Source organism: Antechinus flavipes, chromosome 5, assembly GCF_016432865.1.
Source record: "Antechinus flavipes isolate AdamAnt ecotype Samford, QLD, Australia chromosome 5, AdamAnt_v2, whole genome shotgun sequence".
Lineage (NCBI taxonomy): Eukaryota > Metazoa > Chordata > Mammalia > Dasyuromorphia > Dasyuridae > Antechinus > Antechinus flavipes.
In genome coordinates, this window is record NC_067402.1 from 13,525,393 (window position 1) to 13,546,633 (window position 21,241).

General features: G+C 41.3%; 1 protein-coding gene across 2 annotated transcripts in view; it reads left to right on the top strand.

Annotated features, from left to right (window-relative positions):
- The first annotated feature begins 2,605 nt into the window (after positions 1–2,605).
- The window catches only part of GPNMB (glycoprotein nmb), a 38,901-nt gene continuing 20,265 nt past the window's right edge, over positions 2,606–21,241 (top strand). The window contains exons 1-6 of one of the 2 annotated variants that reach the window (XM_051961482.1): positions 2,606–2,855; positions 7,337–7,492; positions 9,558–9,701; positions 13,125–13,292; positions 17,335–17,493; positions 18,524–18,841. In XM_051961482.1, the coding sequence (XP_051817442.1) occupies positions 2,786–2,855; positions 7,337–7,492; positions 9,558–9,701; positions 13,125–13,292; positions 17,335–17,493; positions 18,524–18,841 (1,015 nt within the window). In that variant the 5' untranslated portion in view covers positions 2,606–2,785. The remainder of the gene's footprint in view (positions 2,856–7,336; positions 7,493–9,557; positions 9,702–13,124; positions 13,293–17,334; positions 17,494–18,523; positions 18,842–21,241) is intronic. The other variant, XM_051961481.1, reaches the window with a different exon arrangement.

The window sequence follows — 21,241 nt, forward strand, 5'->3', positions numbered from 1 at the left end:
CTAGGCCTCTATGGAAACCTTCATTTTGTTCGGTTTTTGTTCAGTTAGAATTTTTTCAAGGAAATGAAAAATTATTTGATAAAATCCCCATTAGGATGAAACACTAATAATAATAATCCATAGAAGATGAGTTCCTCCTCCAGACAACGAGGGTGGAAAAATGGGGCTTTGTCCTGGCTGCAAAAATTTAGAAAAGCTGCATTTTTATTCCTTCTGCCAGTAAGAGCTTTGTCCTTGGTACTAGTACTTTGTACTTGGTAAGAATCACCAACAGCTGTTATTAAAAATAATTAGTTAAAATTAAAAAGTACATTTACAATCTCCCACAAAGTTTTGTAGCAGAGATCTCTCCTGGGGGCTCTCCCTACTCCTCCCCCCACACCCCCTGCTATATTCACCACGCTTGTCAGAATTGCTAGTCATGTCTGATTTCCCCCTCCAAACAATGCTTCCTATGACCATTAGTTTGGCATTCCAGATGAAGCTCAATATCCAGTTTTGCCTGCAAAGCATTCAATTCAAGAAGCATTTATCAGGGAGCTACTCTGCACCAGGCAGGGGGACAAGAAGACAAAAGTCCCCAAAGCTCACATTCATGGGGAGCGGGATGGTATTCAAAGCAACTAACTTCCTGCTTATTGTTGCCAAAGACATCATCTTTGCACCTGCTGCCTGCAGGAACTCCCAGCCTGCTGCTGCACTGACCCCACAACTCCCACTCCGGGCTCCTAGTTACTGGCCCAAAGACTGCGGATAGGAGGCCAGGGGAAGATTTGGGAGAACACTTAGGTCCCGAGGGCCCGGCTCTGGTCCTGTTTCTAGGCAATCCAAGTGAAGGGCCGTGGTCACCAAATAGAATGAGAAAGCCCCTACCCCCCACCCCACTCCTGGAGGGAGCCAAGAATTCTTCTAGCCCTTTGGAACCTGACTAAGTTGCTAAACTAATTCCCATCCTTTCCTTTCTCAAGAGGCCACCCATCCATCCTGGCTTTTCTGCCAATTTCCAAAGGTCTCAGCTCCAGGGCTACAAAGGACCTCAGAAACTGAAGTCCATAAATGTGTCCAAGGTGGGATTTGATTTCTACTCAGCTCCCCTACTCAGAGCTGATACTATTTCTACTCCAAATAACTGAGAGCCTTGAGCATAAAGAAGCAGAGGATCTCAGTAACTTGGGGTAGAAATAGTTTGGTTTTTTTTTTTTTTTGGCCATGTAATTTTATGTAAACCCAGCTCTAAACTATCACTTGCTCACCAGTGATACCTGGGCTTATTTAGGGCTCAGAGATCAGGGGGTAAAACCTTAGAATTGGTGGATTATCTAAATTCATACATGTGCAATGACATCAAATATTCACCACGCTTTTATTAAGTGCTTACTGCATACCAAATCCTGGGGATGAAAGGCAAAGAAAGGGCAAAAACATGTCCCTGCCCCCCAAAATTTATGTTCTCATAGAAGAGACAATATGTAAATAATGGGCTGTATATCTAAAAGACACCAAGAGAATTGATTATATGGAAGTAGATCTTCCCAAGAGGAGAAGGCTTTTTGGCAGCTGGGGAAGAACCTCTGGGAGAAGGAGATCACTGAGCTGAGTCTTAAAGGACACCAGAGAAATTAAAGGAAGGAAGGAAAAGAGAGGGCATTCCAGTTATGGGGGATAGTGAAAAGCTATGGAGAGGGAATTCTCTTTCAGGTCTGAATTGTGTAGAGGGCCACTGAGGTTCCTTCTAACTCCAGAAAACACCAGAATTCTGTGATTTCAGGGAGATATTCCATAATTATTCCACAGTCTCATCAGCTCTACCTGGAATTTAGAGATGGGACCACAAACCAAGAACCCATGATACCACTGTTGTGTTATTCAGTCATGCCTGATTCTTTATGACCATATTTGGGGTTTTCTCAGTGGAGATACTAGAGTAGTGGTTTTCCATTTCTTTCTCCAGTCCATTTTATAGATGAGAAAACTGAGGCAAATAGGACAAAGTGACTTTCCCAGGATCCCACAGCTGGTAAGTATCTGAGGTCAAATTTGAACTCAGGAAGATGAATGTTCCCAACTCCAGTCTATCCACTGCATCATCTGACTGCCTCAGATTTGGGGTTGACAAATTCACTGGATGGAAAAAATGCTTTAAAAATAAATTAATAAATGAAAATCTCTTCTTTATCAAAATCCATCTCTTTAAAATGGGAGGCAGAACCCTCAAACAGACAGCGAATCAGATTTTAGAGCTGAGAGGTCCTTTGGAATAACCCTTTCATTTTACAGATGGGGAAACTGAGGCCCAGAGAAACTGAGGCACTTAAATAATAAGTAGCAGCCCAGCAGGATGATTTCAGCTCTGGTTCTTTGGCTCTGTATCCTTGAAGCTTCCCATGTGCCCTTAGAAAAAAGATGGAAAGACTAAGGGTCTGCAAAGCAGCGTTTGGAAAGATGAAGTTGTTGTTTTTTGTTTTTTTGGGTAGGGGGCAGAGGGGGGAGATGAGTATGTGTGTGTGTGTGTGTTTAATAGGCAATCCAATAACTGAAGAAGTAAAGGCTGGAGTGTGTGACTCACAAGCACGAGTTCTCAGGATTGAACTGAAGACACCAGATCAGGCAAGCAAGCTTAGCCCCATCACATGATGCGCCCCCAGGCCCTCTTTAATTGAGGAGAGGAGGAGCTGGACCTCAGTTGGGGCCAGGAGGATATCTTTGCCGCTCTCCCCCCAGTGGCTCGAGAACAGGAAGTCCCAGTCGCGAGCTAGCCCGGCCGGGAGTTCGGTCCTCTGCCCCCATGGCAGGCTTCTGCTACCTTCTGGGACTTCTTCTCTTGGCGGCCAGAATCCCCCTCCATGCTGCTAAACGTGAGTCATTCGCTCCCTCTCTTATCGGCTCCCCAGCGGGGCTGGGCAGGGGCTGGGCAGGGGCTGGGGGGCTCATGGAGCCCGAGCGGGGTCTGCAGGAAGCTGCCCCGGCCAGGATTCGGGACTTTGCTTGTCGCAACTTCCCACTGTCACTCTGCAGAAGAGAAAACGGAAGCCCAGAGAGGCTTATGGGATAATCTCTTCCATCTGTGCTGAAGGGAAAGCAACTTTTTAAGTGCTCTCATTCATCTCCCCGTCCAAGTGTAAGCTCCCTGAGGGCAGGAATCGCTGGATCTCTGCACTCCCCTCCCGGTCCTGGGCTCGCCCCTGGCGCTTAGGAGGGATTTAAGCAGTGCTGGCTCTGCCCGGACGGCCCTTCCTCACCGAAGATGCCCTGGGAGCTGCGTTTCCGCGGGCGGCTCCTGGTCCTCTTGGCCCGATGTCCCTCGGAGCCGGGGCTGCTGCCCGTGCCCACCGAACGGCCGGGACTCTGAACTCTGGCTTCCATCCGCCAAGGCCCTTAGGAGAAGCGCACGGTCTAGGTCAGAGGGCCGAGGCCCCGTGCCCTGGAATAACCCCCGCCACGCGGAAAGGGTGTTCCTAACTCCTTCTTGCTCGATTTCCCCACCGAGATTTGCAGGAGCTTGTTAACCGGCTCGGGTGGAGCTCGGGGCTGCTACAGACTTGGCTCAAGTCCTCGTTTCCAAGTCTTAAGGAGATCAGGGAATGGCAGACAGGGAGGTCGGCCCCAAATCCGTCCCTGAACCAGAGCCTGGAATAAGGCCGGGGAGCCAACGCAAGTGACTCAGTTTCCCCTATTGGCTGATTTGTCCGACTCATGTGGCTTGGTGGGGAACCCGGGATACCTGGCCCGTGAGCAGCTCAGCTCACCACAAAAAGCCTCAGTTTCCCCCTCTGTAAGGTGAGAGGCTGAATGAGACATCCTCTGAATTCCCTTCTAGGTCTTATGTGTTCCTGCTGCTTTCTGCCTGGGGTTACAAAGGGAGATAAAGCCCCTGTTCTCTGGCAGCTTATAATCCTGGGGGGGTGGAGGGGGCACAACATATGCAAAAATCATCTGTATGGAGTAGCCAGGAAGTAAATTTAGAAGAGAAGGCTCCACTCTGTGATCCCTTGGAGCTTCCAGCTCTCCACTGAACGTCTTATGTCCCAGGTGGTATCTGGACTCTGGAAAGGAGACCCTAAGGGCAGACCACACAGCTGCCTCGGGGTTTGGCCCCAGGAAGCACTTGGCTCTTAACCTGCTCTAACTCCCTGAAGGGAGCGTAGGACCACGTGCCAAAGTGCTAACTTCCCCCACGGTCTCGTCCTTTCTATTGTGGTGACACAGCCTATAAATATAAACCCCTCTCCTCTCTGACCCTTATCCCAGAATCCTTCACTTAATCGATGGATGTAGCTTGGAAGACTGGCTTCAAATCTCAGCTCCGTCACTTACCACCTGTGTCGCCTTGGGCAGACCATTTAGTGTTTGGAGAGCCTCAGTTTCCCCATCTGTCAAAGTAGCTCCTGACAGACAGTCCTGCCACAGAGAGGTGCCGAGCAGATGGGGTTCTGGGACGTAATGGAAAGAAGGAGGGAGGAGGCGAAGATCTGGCTAGTCCCTCTGAGTTTAGATGATCTCCTGAGCCATAAAAGCCCCTTTCTCTTGTGTGGGGCAGCTTCTCTAGCTGGGATGGGTGGGGTGGGGAAGGGAGGCAGATGTCTGAGCCTGTCTGGTCCTGGCAGGGAGTAGTGAAAGTTTCTTCCAGCTGGGCTCCAGAGCTCCAGGTGGGTCCCAACCCCAGCCCCGGGGTGTTTGCTGGGGCCTGGTGGGAGCAAAGCTGCCTTAAGTGCCCCAGCCCAGAGAAAGGCTTCAGCGGGCACAGACCTTCCCTGGGTGTGGGCAGGCAGGTGATGCCCTTTCCCAGACTTTGTGCTGGGACGAGATCTGGGGACACCCGCGGCCTGGGGATAGGATTAGATGGCTTGGGATTTGAAATGGATGAAATCTGCCATTTGTATTTTTGAAGGTTGGGCAGAGACGCTGCTACCGGAGAGTGACTACCCTTTTGAGACCCTTCACCAGCCCTTACACCTCTGTGTCTCTCCTCCTAGGCTGGATTTGTCATCAGAAAGTTGGGTTCAAACTCTGATGATAATGATAATAATAACAGCAATTATTATTATTAGCTGCTAGAAGATCAGGGTATACATTTTCAAAAGGGTTGGTTGTGTCGGTTGACTTTGCTAAATTTTAATTTTTGCTCTTTAGGCTCAAGATGAGGAGAAACTTAAGAGGAAAGGAATATATGGCATGATTAAAAATATTTTTAAAAGTTGTTCCCCCAACCCACCAAAGGGCAGCTAGGTAGCTCCGTGGATTGTAAAGTGGGCCTGGAATCAGGAAGCGTTGAGTTTAAATCCAGCTCTGGACATTTACTAGCTGTGGGAACCTGGGCAAGGCACTTACTCTTTGTCTGCCTCAGTTTCCTCAACTGTAAAATGGAGGCAATAATAGCACCTACCTCCCAGAGTTGTTGGAAGATCAAAGGAGATGATCATTGTAAAGCACCCAGCATGCTGCCTGGCACATAGTAGGCATAATAAGTACTAGCTACTATTATAATCTGCAAAGATGAAATTTGAACTTTAGTCTTTTGACCACACTTCTACAGACTCTCATTATTAATTTTCTTTTATTTATTAAAGCTTTTTTTATTTTTAAAACATATGCATGGATAATTTTTCAATATTGACCTTGCAAAACCTTGTGTTCCAAATTTTCCCCTCCTTCCCCCATCCCCTCCCCTAGATGGCAAGTAATCCAATATATGTTATACATGTTAAAATATATGTTAAATCCAATATATATAAACATATTTACTATATTATCTTGATGCACAAGAAAAATCAGATCAAAAAGGAAAATAAAATGAGAAAAAATTGTTACTAATTTCCAACCAAAAATAACATCAGTCCTCAATTGTTATTTCTGTCCAACTTCTCAGATCTGAGAGTGGATCTTGAGAAGAATAATCTCCAAAGGTTTGTAATTAAGAAACATGGCTCCTGGCCCAAAATGTGGGATTTCCTTTTTTACAAATGTCAGACGTGAAGGGTTGCCCCAGCGATGGCAGGTTCAGCAGACTGGAGGCTCCCCAAGGGCCAGGACTGTTGGGGAGCATGATAGGTAGTCAAGAGAAATCTGTGGGATCGAATGGAACATTATAAATGGATTTAAACACGGTCCTCTAATTTTTTTTCATTTAAAAAAAGATTTGCATGATGACTGTATTTGGTATAGAACAGATACCGAGACTGGTGATCATCTATTATGATTTTGCTCAAACGCAGCTCGGACCGTGACACTCGCAATTAAGACGACAATAGCTCCCTATTAGTCTAGGATAAAACAGAAAAATCTTTTGGTCATTAGGCCCTTTGTGACCTGACTCTACTTACAATTCAGGTTTATTGTACTTTACTTCGCTTTCAAGCCCCCTATGATTCAGCTGAACTGGCTTTCTGGCTGTTGCTCACACAGGACTCCATCTTCAGCCTCTTTACCTCTGCAGGAACTGGCCTTATCCTCAGAATGTCTGTCTGTCCTTCCTTCTGCCTCTTGGAAACCTTTTCTTTTTCCTCCAAGACTGTCCTAAGGTCACTTTAACATGAAGCCAGTCCTGATCTCCTCAGCCCTTCGAGTCCTTCTCCTGGAATTACATATCATAATGCGGTTTTCAGGGGACCCCCTTGAGCTAATGGACCAGACGCTCCCATGGGGCTTGAATCTGCAGGAGGAATATGAGCTGTGGACCCTCGCTAAAGGACATAGTCCCCCAGCAGCCTCTGGCTGGATGTCCCCTCTCATATCCCCATGACTGGGAACAGTGGCAGCTGTTCCACGGTCTGCTAGTAGAAAGTGTACCAGCCCAGCCCATAATGTTATATCTCTATTGGCTTTTTATCTACTATGATGTCCTGAATTGTGCTATGCCGGGCCTGGGATCAGGAAAACCTTCAAATCTAGCTTCAGACACTTATTAGCTGGGCAACCCCAATAAGTCACTTAATTTTTCCCTGCCTTAATTTCCTCATCTGTAAAATGGGATCATTCATAACAGCACCTATTTCAGTAAAATCAAATGAGATGATATTTATAAAATGCATTTTAAAATCTAAAACCATAGAAATGATAGCTAGCTGTAGAACGTGACCTTCTGGAAGACAAGAAATAGTTCATTTTTATTTATAACCCCAGCCCAGAGTCTAGCACAGTGTCTGGTACCTGGGAGTCATTTCATCAATCCTTGCTGATTGATTAATTGACAAGTAATAGTAAACTCCATTTGCCTGATCAACCAGTTGTCCTTGGGTGGATTTGCTCTATTCTTTGCACTTCTCTCTCTCACTTAAAAATTTCCTTTCTGGAGACCAGAGTGGAGTGGATACTTATGTTCTTCCCCATCCTAATTTAGGATTTCGAGACGTGGCAAGTCATGGAGGGGCTGCGGCCCCTGTCTTTAGGCACCAGGACCGACTTCAAGGCTGGTCTCCCGACCAGAACACATGGAATGAAAAACTCTATCCTGTCTGGAGAGAGGGAGACTCCCGGTGGAAAAGCTGCTGGAAAGGTACTGAGAAGGCCAGCACAGCCACAGGCTCCAGGAAAATACAAAGGACTTGGTGTGTTCTGGCCCTGCTGCTTCTACAGTCACCCGAATGGCTTTTGCATGTGGTAGAGCTGTAATCAGGGACCAACAGTACCTGAATTTTGCAAGACTTTGCTTCTGGCTCAGAAAAATAATAGTTATTATTATAATGTAATATAATATAATACAATAAATTATATTATATTATTATTGTTATTTTGCATATGACAGAGCTGTAATTACATACCAGCGTTACCTGGATTTTACAGGACACGCTTTCTGTTCCATGATAATAACAACAATAGAAATGATAATTATGATATAATAAAATATCATTTTGCATATGAAAGAGATGTAACACCTGCAAATATTACCTGCTCTGCAAAAACAATAGTTAACATAATATTATATCACATCATATTACATTACATTCTACTATATTCTACCATATTATATCATATTGGATAATGTTTTTGTTGTTATTTTCAATCCGACAGAGCTGTAATTATATACCGGTATTACCTGGATTTTGCAGGACTTTGTTTTCTGTTCAGCAAAAATAACAACAACAATAATTAAAATATAATATTATTTTGCACACGATAGAGCTGTAATTAGATGCTAATGTTACCTGGATTGGGAGGGTTTTGCTTTCTGCTTAACAACAATAATGATAATCAATATTATTGTGCAAATGACAGAAGGGTAATTACATACCGGCATTACCTGGATTTTGCAAAACTTTGCTTTCTGTTTAACAAAAATAATAATTATTATTATGTAATGCAATAAGACATTAAAATATAATATAATGTAATATTATATAATATTATTGTTGTTATTTTGCATATGACATAGCTGTAATTACACACCAATATTGCTTAGATTTTGTAGGACTTTGCTTTTTGCTCAGTAATAGTATAATACTAATATTAATAATAACATTGTTATTAATAACAAAATGTTTTGCCTCTGACAGAGGTGCTGTTATATACAATATTGCCTAAATTTTGCAGGACTTTGCTTTCTGCTTAATACTAATGTTAATATTAATATTAATAATGCAGATTGATAATAATGCTAATAACACTTGATAATACTAATAATAGTAATAACAATAATACCATGCAGATGACAGAGCTTTAATCACACACGAATGTCACCTGAATTTTGTAGGATTTTGCTTTCTGCTCAGCAAAAATAATAGTATTATTTTATAATTTAATATATCATATAGCATCATAGAATATCATGATGCTATTTTGCATGACAGAGCTGTAATTACATACCAGTATTACGTGGATATTGCAGGACTTTGCTTTCTCTTCCAACAAAAATAACAACTATGATTCTTATAGCATTTTTTAAAATCACCCGAGATATTTTAGCTGGCTTTAGTTGAAAAGAAAGATTGTCGAGTACTCCAGCTACTCAGTTCTTTCTTTTGAGATCCTCCCTCCCTTCCCAGTGGGGGACGGCGGCGGCTATGGCCGTGTACAAACTGGTCGTTCTGGGACCAGATGGAGAAGAGATTGTGCACAAAAGCTGAACAGTGGGGGGGAGAGGGCTTCAGACAGTGCCCACCCCTTCGCTCCCCAAGCGTTCCCCAATACCGTCCGGTGCGTGTGGATGGCAGAGGGTCTGGACTTTCACAACTGATGAATTAGCTGGTTCTGAGTTAACTCTGCGGGCGTGTGTATAGCTGGTAATGACCATTAGGAGAAGCGCAGGTGCTGAATTGGGGACAAGGCTGGCATAAAGAGCCAAGGGCTAGCCAGGAAGTCCAGAGGTCCAGGCTTCCAGTCTCACCTGTGCCCTGTGAGGGCTGAATCAGGTCCTGTCCCCCCACAGTGCCCCGGACCCTCTGGCACCACAAACTGCAGTGAGATGCTCACCTGCACTGAGAGGAGTTTTCCCCTCACCAGTGAAATCACAGGTCCTTTCCCCGGCCTTAAGTTGTACGTTATGTGGTCCCTCCCAGGGGAAAGGAATAAAGGATGCTGGGTCAGGGCCCCGGGACTTTCCTTGTTTTGTTTGCTCTTCTCAGGAGGACAGGTGCGGGCCCTCCTGACCAGCGACTCCCCGGCACTGGTGGGGTCCAACATCACCTTTGTCGTGAGCCTGGTGTTCCCCAGATGTCAAAAGGAAGTGGAGAGTGGAGACATCGTCTATGATCACAGCTGCAAGAACGGTGAGGGGGCAGCCCCAGCCCTGGGCCCTCAGGGCCCCCCAGCTTGGTAGTCACAAGCTCTGGGTTCGAATTTGGGCTCAGCTACTTGGCTTGTGGAAGGGCTTAGATTCCGAGCCTCAGAGTCCAGCTAGTCCAACTCTCGTTTTACAGCTGAGAGAAGGGAGACCTGTGGAGGTTAAAGGACTGCAGGATTCCTAAATGCCAAAGGCAGGAGCCAGGCCAGGTCCTTTGTCTCCCAGTCTTTCTACTGGGAGCCCTCGTCCCTGTTCTTTCCCCTTTCTCTCTGTTCGTCAATTTGCTCATCTGTAAAATAACCAGGTCCGGATAATGGCTATTCAGGTCCCTCTTTAACTTTCATCTTTCACCTCTAAACTCTTTCCATTCTAAAATCCCATGGAATACCATCCTCATAAGTTAACCAAACTACAAAACTAGGGAAGCCCTGGGGAAAAAAACAACACAAAACAACTATTTCATCCATGGAGATTTGGAGAGATTTGTGGTTCTGGCTCCAAGGCGCAGCTGCCCCCAACTGAGTGACAGGAGGATGGCTGCTCAGCCCATCTAGTTTCCTCTTTAAAAAAAGAAGAAAAGAAAAGAAAAAGAAAAAGAAAAAGAGGGAGAATTCTTCTAAGAGGGATCTGGGTGAGCAGAACTGTCACAAAGGCTGTATTGTCAGGTACAGGCTTTTTTCTAGGCTCAAGTGGAACTCTTCAGGCTAGTTGTCAACGGAGTTTTTGTGCTGGGAATCTGAGCTCTTGGGGCTATTCAGAGAGCAGACAATTTGACAGATGGGTCCAATGATTTTCATTTCAATAACTTTAGCACCTACTATGTGCCTAGCCCAATTAAGGCTTGTGATATTTATTTTATTTTATCTTTTTTTAAAGCAACTAAAATACAACCCCCCGATTTTTTGTATTTCATAGCAAATGGAATATGTCCAGTTTTTGTTGTTAGATAATAATAACAATGTTGCTGCTGATCATAATAATAGCAATAGTTAAAATAATCAGCAATAGTGATAATAATATAAGTTATGATAATCAGAGGAACAGTAATAGCAATAGTCAAATAATGAGAGTAGCTGTAATAATAATAGTAATAGTCAAATAATCAGAGTAGCTGTAATAGTAATAGTCAAATAATCAGAGTAGCTGTAATAATAATAGTAACAATAAAATAATCAGAATAGCTGTAGTAATCATAATTGTAAAATAATTAGAGTAGCTATAAGAATAATAGTAATAATCAAATAATCAGAACAGCAGCAATAATAATAGTAAAATGATCAGAACAGCTGTAATAATAAGTATAATAGTTACAATAATCACAGTAGTAGTAATAATAATAGTAATAGTAAAATAATCAGAGTAGCATTAATAATAATAGTAAATAGTTACAATAATCAGAATAGCAGTAATAATAGCACGTTGTGATCATCAAAGTAGCAGTAATAATAATAGTAATAGTTACAATAATCAAAATAGCAGTAATAATAACACATTGTGATAATGAGTAGTTGTAATAATAATAGTAAAATAATCAGAGTAGCTGTAATAATTGTAAAATAATTAGAATAACTATAATGATAGTAGTAATAGTAAAATAATCAGAGCAGCAGTAATAATAACAATAGTTACAATAATCAGAGTAGCAGTAATAATAATAATAGTAATAGTAAAATTATCAGAGTAGCTGTAATAATAATAGTAATAGTTACAATAATCAGTAGTAATAGTAATAACAACAGTAAGTTACAATAATCAAAGTAGCAATAACAATAATAGCAATAGTTAGAATGAGAGCAGGAATATTAATAGTTACAATAATCAGAGTAATACTAATAATAATGATAATAGTAAGTTATAATAACCGGAGCAGCAGGAATAAGAATAGTATTAGTTATTATAAGATTAGTCACAATAATTAGAGTAATGATAATAATAAAATAATGATTATTTGGTGAAATATATATCTAATTAATCAGCCTCTTTAATCACAGGAAATTTATGCAATAGAACAAAAATTTCTGATCTGGACCTTTCATTTTTATCCTCGTGGGAGAGCCTGGGATGGAAAATTTCTGCCCTGCTGTAGGTCAGCAACTGTCTAACTTGTAGTCTTAGAGGGCTGCCTGGGGGACCAAGAGGTTAAGTGGCTTGCCGGGGTCACCCAGCTAGTCTAGTATGTGTCAGAGACATGTCTCTATTGAGGACGCCTTTCAGACTCAAGACTACTGCTTTTTTTTTTTTTTTTTTTTTGCATGTTAACATCAATTCAGAAAAAAGAATCTTCTTAGTTGATGCTGTTAAGATGACATATTCCCTGAATTAGGGAGTATAATTAATCAACTTCTTTAGTTAATCAAAGAAAGCTTGCAAAAGGGAAATTAGCAGGACCAGTTTGGGAATTTCACTGTTTCTAATAGCTCCCTCAAACTTTCTCTAGGTTCCCTTCCCTTTCCAAAATAAAAACCCAGACTGCTTTGGATTGAAGTGTTTGCTATTTCCTAGGATTCCTTCTTCTTCTTCTTCTTCTTCTTCTTCTTTTTAAATAAATAAACACGCATAATGGCACCACATAGTTTATTGCTTCTAAGTAACATATTTGAAGGAGAGATTATATTAACTGAAAATGACTGGCCATTCATTGGTGTCAAGAATGCAGAGGAGAAAAGCCTTGAATATAGAATTTAAGATTTAAGAGAACCTTTGAAAAATAGAAAAATATCCTTTTTGCTACTCTTTGATAAGAACAACAATAAAGAATAATGCGTGACCATGTCCCAATTAGGCTCTGGGTACCGTGAGATGGTTCTATTCTTCAAGATGAGAGTCTTTGCTTACAATCTCTACAATTAGATGCGCGACTTAATTAGCGCACATTTAGGGGCCCTCATTATTCATTTAGTTTTATAAATAGACTTAAGTCTTCTGGCTAATGAGGCCCGGCCACTGTATCGGGCTCTGAGCTGGAAGTCAGAGGAGAGCTTGGCCATTTGTTATTTTTAGTGGGATAATGATCTTGGAAGGTGGGCAAGGAAGAATAGAGAGGCCATATTGTGACCCTGCCCCTGCTCCACAGTCTGGATTTCAAGTCTCGCTCAACTAACTAGTTCTAAAACCAGGCTCCTGTCAGTAATTTCATACATGCAAAAGAGTCCTTGTGATTTTTTTTTTTTTAACAAAACTTCTCATGAAAAAACCATCAGTTGGATTTGAATGGGCTGGTGATTTGAGAACCAATCAGTAGATAAGTGCCACATTAGATAATTAGCCTGAGCCCAGCCGGAATTATAGGTTTTCAACTGCCCTTCTCTATTTATAATGGAATGGGGGTGGGGGGACCCTACTGTCAGCTCCCATCTTCCCCCATTCTCCCCCCTCCCATATGAATTCTGACCCATTCTTTTCTATGTAGACACTGCCTCATCCTCAGATTCTTATGTGTACAACTGGACTATGGAGGAAAGAGACTGGGGAAAGTGCCCAAACAGAAGTACCCACCATGTGTTTCCAGATGGGAAGCCCTTTCCTTGCCATCCTGGATGGAAGAAGAAGAATTTTGTTTACATATTTCATACACTAGGTTGGTATTTTATCAGATCTTTTCCTTTCTATTCACTCAGCTAGCTCTAGAAGTCAGGGAGACCTCGTTCAGACCATTGGATAGTCCCCAACAAGTCATTTCACTTCCCTGGGCCTTAATTTCCCCGTCTGTAAATCAGACCAGTAAAGTCCTGTCTGACTCTCAGTGTAGGATTATAGAAGAACTGTCCCTCCTTTCCAGGAAATGTGCATGGCAACTCTCATTAGTATCTCCTGAACAAGATTATTGTGAGACATAACAACGGAAATGATCCTCAGCTCGGAAACCTAGAGACAGAAGGAAGGCTTTGTCAGAGAATAGCAAGTTTATTCCTCTCATTTTACAAAAGAGAATGTAAAGTGCTTTGCAAACTTTAAAATATTCTTCTCATCTTTACTATTATTGTTAGTGTGGTTAGACATTTTGACATCCTTATTCTCTGCTTATAAGAATTTAAGAATTGTTTGCATCAAGAGGCTCCCGATAGCAGCCCTGTTAATTTCCTTGAGCTTTGGAAGGAAGGATGTAACATGGGGATGAAACCCCAGCTTTGCTGGGAATGAGCTGTGTGGCCATGATCTGGGTGACTTTGACTCTGTAGTTGCCTTATGGATAAGACAATGGGGTTAGAACAGACGATCTCAACAATTCCTTGTAAGATTAATTTTCCCAACTGACTAACCCTGCTCCGTCTCCCACCCTGTTCAAGATTGCTCTGGGGAGTCTGAGGTCATTCTCCCGCTTCTCGAGATTTCACTTAGAGTCGGTCCTCTTTCCTCTGGCTACCATCGACAACAGTTATTCAGTAACTGGGTTATGGGTTAAGTAGATTTTTCTTTTTGTCCAATCCTGAGAATATACTCATTATTTGTAGCCTGGATTCTGTCCTTGGGAGATTTATTCATTTAGTTCAATTTGAATCAATAGGCACTTATTTTCTCCAAATGGAAATCTCCTCCCATGAAGATCCTGGGATTTTATTCGATTCCCCCCATCCCACAGGATTATCCTGACTCATTCACACATAAAGACAGCTAGAATGGAAAGAGCCTGGGATTTGGAAGATTTCAACTTCAAGTTCAATCACTTAATGTCTCTATCCTTAACCTCCCTGCATTCTTGGGAGGTGCCAATTAAAATGTACACAGGTCTCTTTGTAATTGGAAAGCCCTTTTGAAAATGAGTGATTACTATGACTAGTCTCATAAAAGCCATGGATAAGTTGGAGGCTGTCTGCATTATCCCATAATCCACTTCTCATTTTATCCAAACCCAGGGAGACCCACCAAGAAATGCATGGTTCATTTTGCTGTTCGGTCTTGTCTGACTCTTCATGACCCCATTTAGGGTTTCTCTGGCAGATCCTGGAGTGATTGGCCATTTCCTTCTCCAGCTCCTTTTACAGATGAAGAAACTGAGGCAAACAGGATTAAGTGACTTGCCCAGAATCACCCAGCTAGTCAGTATCTCAGGCCAGATTTGAATTTGGGGAGATAAGCCTTCCTGAGCCAGCACTCCTAGTTGTCTTTAATGAAAAAACAAAGAAGTCTAGGACAGCCTGTGAGAGTCAAGGTGACATTCTTACTACCCTTACTCCCAAATAAATATTATTGCTGCCTTTGTGTTTTAACACAAAGGACTTTCTGGATAGGAGTCCCCTCTCTGTTCCTTGGAACAGTTAAGCAAAAACACCTACTCCTGTCACCAGGTCTAGCAATGTGTTACAACCTATGTCCTAAAAGTCCCCCACCTTTCTGCAAAGAGGAGGATGGTATAATAATATTTAGCTATGGGGCTTTAAGGTTTGCAAAGTGCTTTGCAAATGCTATCTCATTTGATCCTCATGACAACCCTGGGAGGTAGATACTATTGTTATCCTGTTTTACAGATGAGAAAACTAAGATATCCCCTCACTCCCCCACCCCCCAAAAAAGATTAAGTGATTTGCCAAGGGTTATACAACTAATAAGTGTCTGAGTTCAGATTAGAATCCAGGATTTTTTTGACTTTTAAATCCAGTCCTCTACTATGTCACTTCACTGTTTCTTTGGGGCAAGTAAAGGGCTTAATGAATAGAGCACTGAATTTGGAGCCAGGAAGACTTGAATTCAAATTCAACCCTAGACACTTAGAAGCTTTGTGATCTTGGGTAAATCACTTAAGTGCTCTCTGCCTCAGTTTCCTCATCTGTATCTGGGGATAATAATCCCTACCTCTCAGAGTTGTTGTGAGGATCAAATAAATGAAATAATTGCAAAGTGCTTAGCACAATGCCCAGCCCATAAGAAGTACTATGTAAGTATTAGCTATTATTATTATTATTAGTCTCTTCTGTGAGCTGATTATTGGTTTTTCAACTTTTCAGAGTTGACATCTTTTTATTAATCCTTTTTTTTTTTAAACACCATTGTTCATTTTCCCCTGCTTATCCCATTCTGCGTCAGTCTGTACAGATCTTTCCACATCTCCCTGAAGCTCTGATATTTCTATTTCTTCACGCACTGGACTGTCCCTTTATATTCCTATAACACAGTTCATCCAACATTTTTCAATCAATTTATCTTTGTAGCCTCGGGATCCCGGACACATATTAACCACTTAGTAGCCGCTGGTGGAATTGAATTGATTGGCAGCTACTTTGTTTAAGTTTTTGTCACCGTAAAAAATGCGGCTGTGGATATTTTGCTGCGTATGTTAGATCTTTATTTCTGTCTTTGACCTCTTTGAGAATATGTTCCTTACAGTCAGATTGCCGCATCCGAAGGTATGAACAATTTAGCCATTTTTCTTGCACAATCTTAAAATGCTATCTAGAATTATCAGACAAATTCACAGCTCCATTATGAGTGTCTGTCTTCCCCAGCCTCTCTAACACCGACTGCTCCCATCCTCTGTTGTCTTTGTTAATTCATAGGATGGAAGGTGAAGCCTCTGAGGTATTTTAATTTGTATTTTCTTATCTGTGACACGGAACATGGTTTCATACGGCCATTTATAGTTTGCAATTCTCCTTTTGAAAACTTAGTACCTTTTGATTACTTATCTGTTGGAAAATGGCTGTTGGATTTTTTTTTTTAAATCAATCCTCTGTGTATGTTAGATGTTAGACTTTTATCAGTAATGTTTGATGGGGGGAAAAAAATTTCTACACCATACTTTCTCTTCTTATTCAATCTTCAATCATTTAGTTCCAAAAAAGCGTCTTAAATTTTGTGCCTATTTCTATGCCTTATTTGATTAAGAATCCTTCCTCTAACCATAGCTGTGAAAAGTACTTTCTTCCATTTTCTTCATTTGTAAAAAAGTGATATTACCTTTTATGTTCAAGTTGCATATTTATTTGCAGTTTATTGTGGCATATGGTTTAAATCTAATTCATGTTAAACTGTTATCCAGCTTTCCCAGCAGTGCTTGTAAGATAAGGAGTCTTTCCTCCAGTAATTTATGTTTCTGGATTTATAAAACGCTAGGTTATTATTTTCATTTCCTCACTTCTACCAAAACCTCCTACTAACCCGGGGGAGCAGAAAATGATACCGTGTCCTGGATCTTTTGAGTTTCTTATTTAGGTCTTCATTTTAAAATACATTTTTTTCCTTTTGAGCCAGTGAGATGATCCTTATTCAGATCTGAAGTCTGATAAAACCGTGTCACTGTTTGATTGAATAGTGGTCTGGAAAAGAATTGTTTTTGCTGAATTGTATATGTGTGTATTTAAGTGGTATCCTGTCAAAGGTGCAAAGCCTAGTGTTGTGTTCTTGTGTGAAGAATAGATCAACAGCAAAGAACAGAACCAGAACCAATGAGTGAAGTGGTAAAGAAAGAAGCAAATACAGGTTTAACAATTAGAATTATCTCAAAGTCAAATAGACTTTCACAGTAAGTAGTCAAGTCCCCATCCTTGGAGGTCTCCAAGCAAAGATTGAATAACCCTTTGTTGAGTATGCTATTGTAAGGATTCTTTCAGGGCGTATGGGTTGGAGTCCATCTTGAGATCCCTTCCAATTCCTAAAGCATAACTACCATTTGCCCTTTCTCATAGGTCAGTATTACCCCAAATTGGGACGCTCCTCAGCTGCAGTTTCTATAAACACAGCCAACATGACTCTTGGTCCCCAACTCATGGAAGTAAATGTGTACAGAAGAGGACACAAAACCTATGTCCCAGTCGCATCGACCAGGGACATATATACAATAACAGGTGAGTGACTTACCCACAAATGGAGGATCCGGCACTCCTGGCAACAGTCACATCCTCATTTCTAAGAAACGTGGAACTTACCCATAAGAAAGCAAATAGTCTGAGAAATGTGGGTTTTTGAGTAGACTATGGCACTCTGGTGATTTAGCGACATCTTCTTCATTTTAACTCTAAATCCAGTGTTTTCCCCAGTTTTTAAGAACATCATGTGCAGCTTCATTATTCCATTTAACAATAATGTATCCTAAGTACTGTGTACCAGCCGTCAGACTGAGGAGAGAGATGGAGTATTAACTTGGTCTCATAGAATTTACAACTATGTAGGGGACAAATGTCACATACAAGGAAGTGTTCAATACAAATGACTGAAGTATAGAATGAAACAGAAAAGAATAAGTAAAAAGAGAACTAAATTCTAGTTTAATGTCAGAGGAAAGATCATTTCTGTCTTGGGAAATCAAGGAAGGCTTCCAGGAGGAAATGGTATAGGATCTGCACCTTAAAGCCTAGAAAGAATTTCAACAGGGGCCTGTATGTGGCAGAGATGGAAGGAAGTCATGTAAGATAGGGTCAGTGATTTGAGTCAAGACAGAGAAGAAGGAAAGTTGTTCAGTCATTTTTCAGTTGTGTCCAGTCAATAGCTTAGCAAAAATATTGGAATGGTTTGCCATTTCCTTCTCATTTTACAGATGAGGAAACTGAGGCAAGCAGAATTAAATGACTGCCCAAGGTCACACAGGTAATAAGTAACTGAAGCCAGATTTGAACTTAGGAAGATGAGTCTTCTGAACTTCAGGGCCAAAGCTCTACCGCCCTGTACCACCTAGCTGCCCAAAGAAGGAAAACATGGAATCATTTTAGTTTTCTAGGAAAACTCAAGTAAATAGGATATCCAGTATAATTTTTATATTTCACACATTGATTTTTTTTTTTAAATCACCTTGGAGTCTAAAGATTTTTACTTGAAGTCAAATCACCATGTTTTTATTCATTTACTTTTATGTATTGTGTGGGGGGTATTTTCTTGCAGATGAAATCCCTGTATTTGTGAATATGTCCCAGAAAAACGATCGCAATTCATCTGATGATATCTTCATCAAGGACCTTCCCGTTCTGTTTGATGTTTACCTTCACGATCCCAGCCACTTCCTGAACACCTCTGCCATCCACTACAAGTGGGAGTTTGGAGACAACAGCGGCTTATTTGTTTCAAACAGTGCTGTTTTTAATCATACTTACACCCTCAATGGAAGCTTCATTCTTAATCTGACCGTCCAAGCGGCTGTCCCCGGTCCGTGTCCTGGGCCTTCACCCAGTCCCCCAGCACCTACCTCTCCTCCCTTTATAGGTAAGCATAAAACAAGGAAGCATTTTCTAATGTACCATTGTGGGTATCTTTCCACACCAGTGGAAGAAGTTTCAATTCCGGTGATATTTTTAGATTGCTGATTTAAAGCAGTGGCTAGAGATAATGTAATTAGCTTGTAACAGAACTTATTTTTAAAAAAAATTAATCACCACTGGGTTAGGAAGAAGGAAGGGGATCGTGCATGCTGCTTGTTACTTAGAGAAAGGGGGAAAGGTTCCAAGAGGCTTTGTAGGCTGAGCTGTAGAGCTCCTGATAATCACAGAATTTTGACATTAGAAAAGGATGCACCCAACCCAAAAAGTACTGGAAAATGTTTATATAGCCTCCACTTGGAGACTCCATTCGGGGGCTTTCCTTCCTGTTTTCCTCTCTGCAAGGGTTCCTTGGTTAGGGATATCTGTATTAGGTCACTACATTATACTTTGGGATGATTCTAATGATTTACAAAGCTCTCTGACCCACTGGCTTCATTCACCACAAACTTAGATCTAGAAGGAATCTTAGAGGCCATCAACCCACCCTTCCATTTTACAGCTGAAAGAATTGAGGTTTAGGAGCTTACCCAGGTTCACTCAGCTCTTAAGTATCTGATGCAGAATTTGAACTCAGAGCTTCCTGACTCTAAGACTAGTGTTCTACCCAATAGGACACCACCCAGCTACTCTTCTAGCCCTTCCTAGATCAATTAATAACCTCAATGAACTTATTTTCTGTTTTCTTTTTTTCTTTATTATAGTATTTTATTTTCCCAAATACATGCAAAGAGTTTTCAACATTGATCTTTGCAAAACCTTCTGTTCCCGATTTTTCTTCCTCTCTCCCCCATCCACACTCCCCAAGACAGCAAACAATCCCAATCTAATATAGGTTAAACACGTGCAGTTCTTCTGAACAGATTTCCATATTTTTCATGCTGTTTAAGAAAAGCCAGATCAAAAGTGGAAAAAACACCAGAAAGAAAAAAAAAAGCAATCAAACAACAAACAAAAGGTGAAAATACTATGTTTTGATTCACATTCAGCTGCCATAGTTCTCTCCCTGGAGGCAAATGGCACTTTCCATCTCAAATCTATTAGAATTGCCTTGAATCACTTATTAAGTGCTTACAATGTGCCAAGCATTGTGCTGAGTGATAGTTATCTTTTCTCCTCATTCTTCTAAGCTAAGAGAACTCTAGTCTTTGCTCCTAGTAACCTCTTCGGCCCTACAAAAGTCAAACCAAGACATAAACAGCCCCTCTCCTTACAGAAGCTAATGTTTAATATTAGTAATACCTATGGACCTTTTCACAAGTGGCTAAGCCACAAAGCACAAGAGAGAGTTGTGAGCCCCAGGATGCCGCTGCCTGAGTTCTGGGAAGGGAAAGAGCACACTTGATTGAGGGCAAGTAATGCTTCCAGGAGGTGACATCTGTAACTTAGGTAAAATTTCAGCTGGTGGAGCAAGCCATCTGTTTGCCTGGTAGTGTGAGATGAGGAGGAAGGAGGTCATGGAAGGCCTGGAAAAGGGAGCTAAGGCAGGTGGGCTCGATCTAACAAGGAACAATCATAAACGGGTTTTGAAGAAAGGGAGGCTATGATTAGATCTGCATAAAAGAAAGATTAATCCAACAGAGAAGGAGAGTATGGATGAAAGGCAGGAAGACTTTGGGAGGTGGGTAGAACTTTGAGGAGATGAATAGCCAGGCAGGTAGCAAGGAGGGCTTGGATTAAGGGAGTCTACTGTGCTTTAGTAGAGATCTGAAAGCATTTCTAAATCTAGAAAGTATTTCTAAATAAATAATTAAATATAAATATATGATTATATAAATATAGTCATAGTCCTATGATTTTATCAGAAGGAGAACTCCCCTTACCATCAAATTCTCATGTTAGAAAGTTCCCTGGAACATTGACACCTCCAGGAACTTGTTAATAAGTATCAGAAACAGTATTTGAATCCAGGCTTCCTGACTGGAAAGTCTTTATCCCATGCTGCCTCTGCATTTTCTTTTTTGTTTTGTTTTAATATTTTATTTTCCTCTGTTACGTGTAAAATATTTTTTATTTTTTTAAAACAATTTTTGTAAAACAATTTTTTGACATTTGTTTTTAGATTTTTGAGTTCCAGATTCTCCCCCTTCCAACCCTCCATCTACGCCACTGAGAAAACACATGTGGAGTTGTGCAAAACTTTGGCCTCTGCATTTTTAAATATATAGAATTAAAATAACATTTTTTTAAAAAATCTGTAATTCAGATTTTTGCCTAGGGAAGGCCCTTCTCTGTTTCCCATTCTTCTAGCTTAGCCTCTTGTTAAAACTCCATATCCACTCTGGATTGAGAATTCCATTGGAATGATTCTGGTCCTCTACATTTAAATAATAACAAATTCAGGATT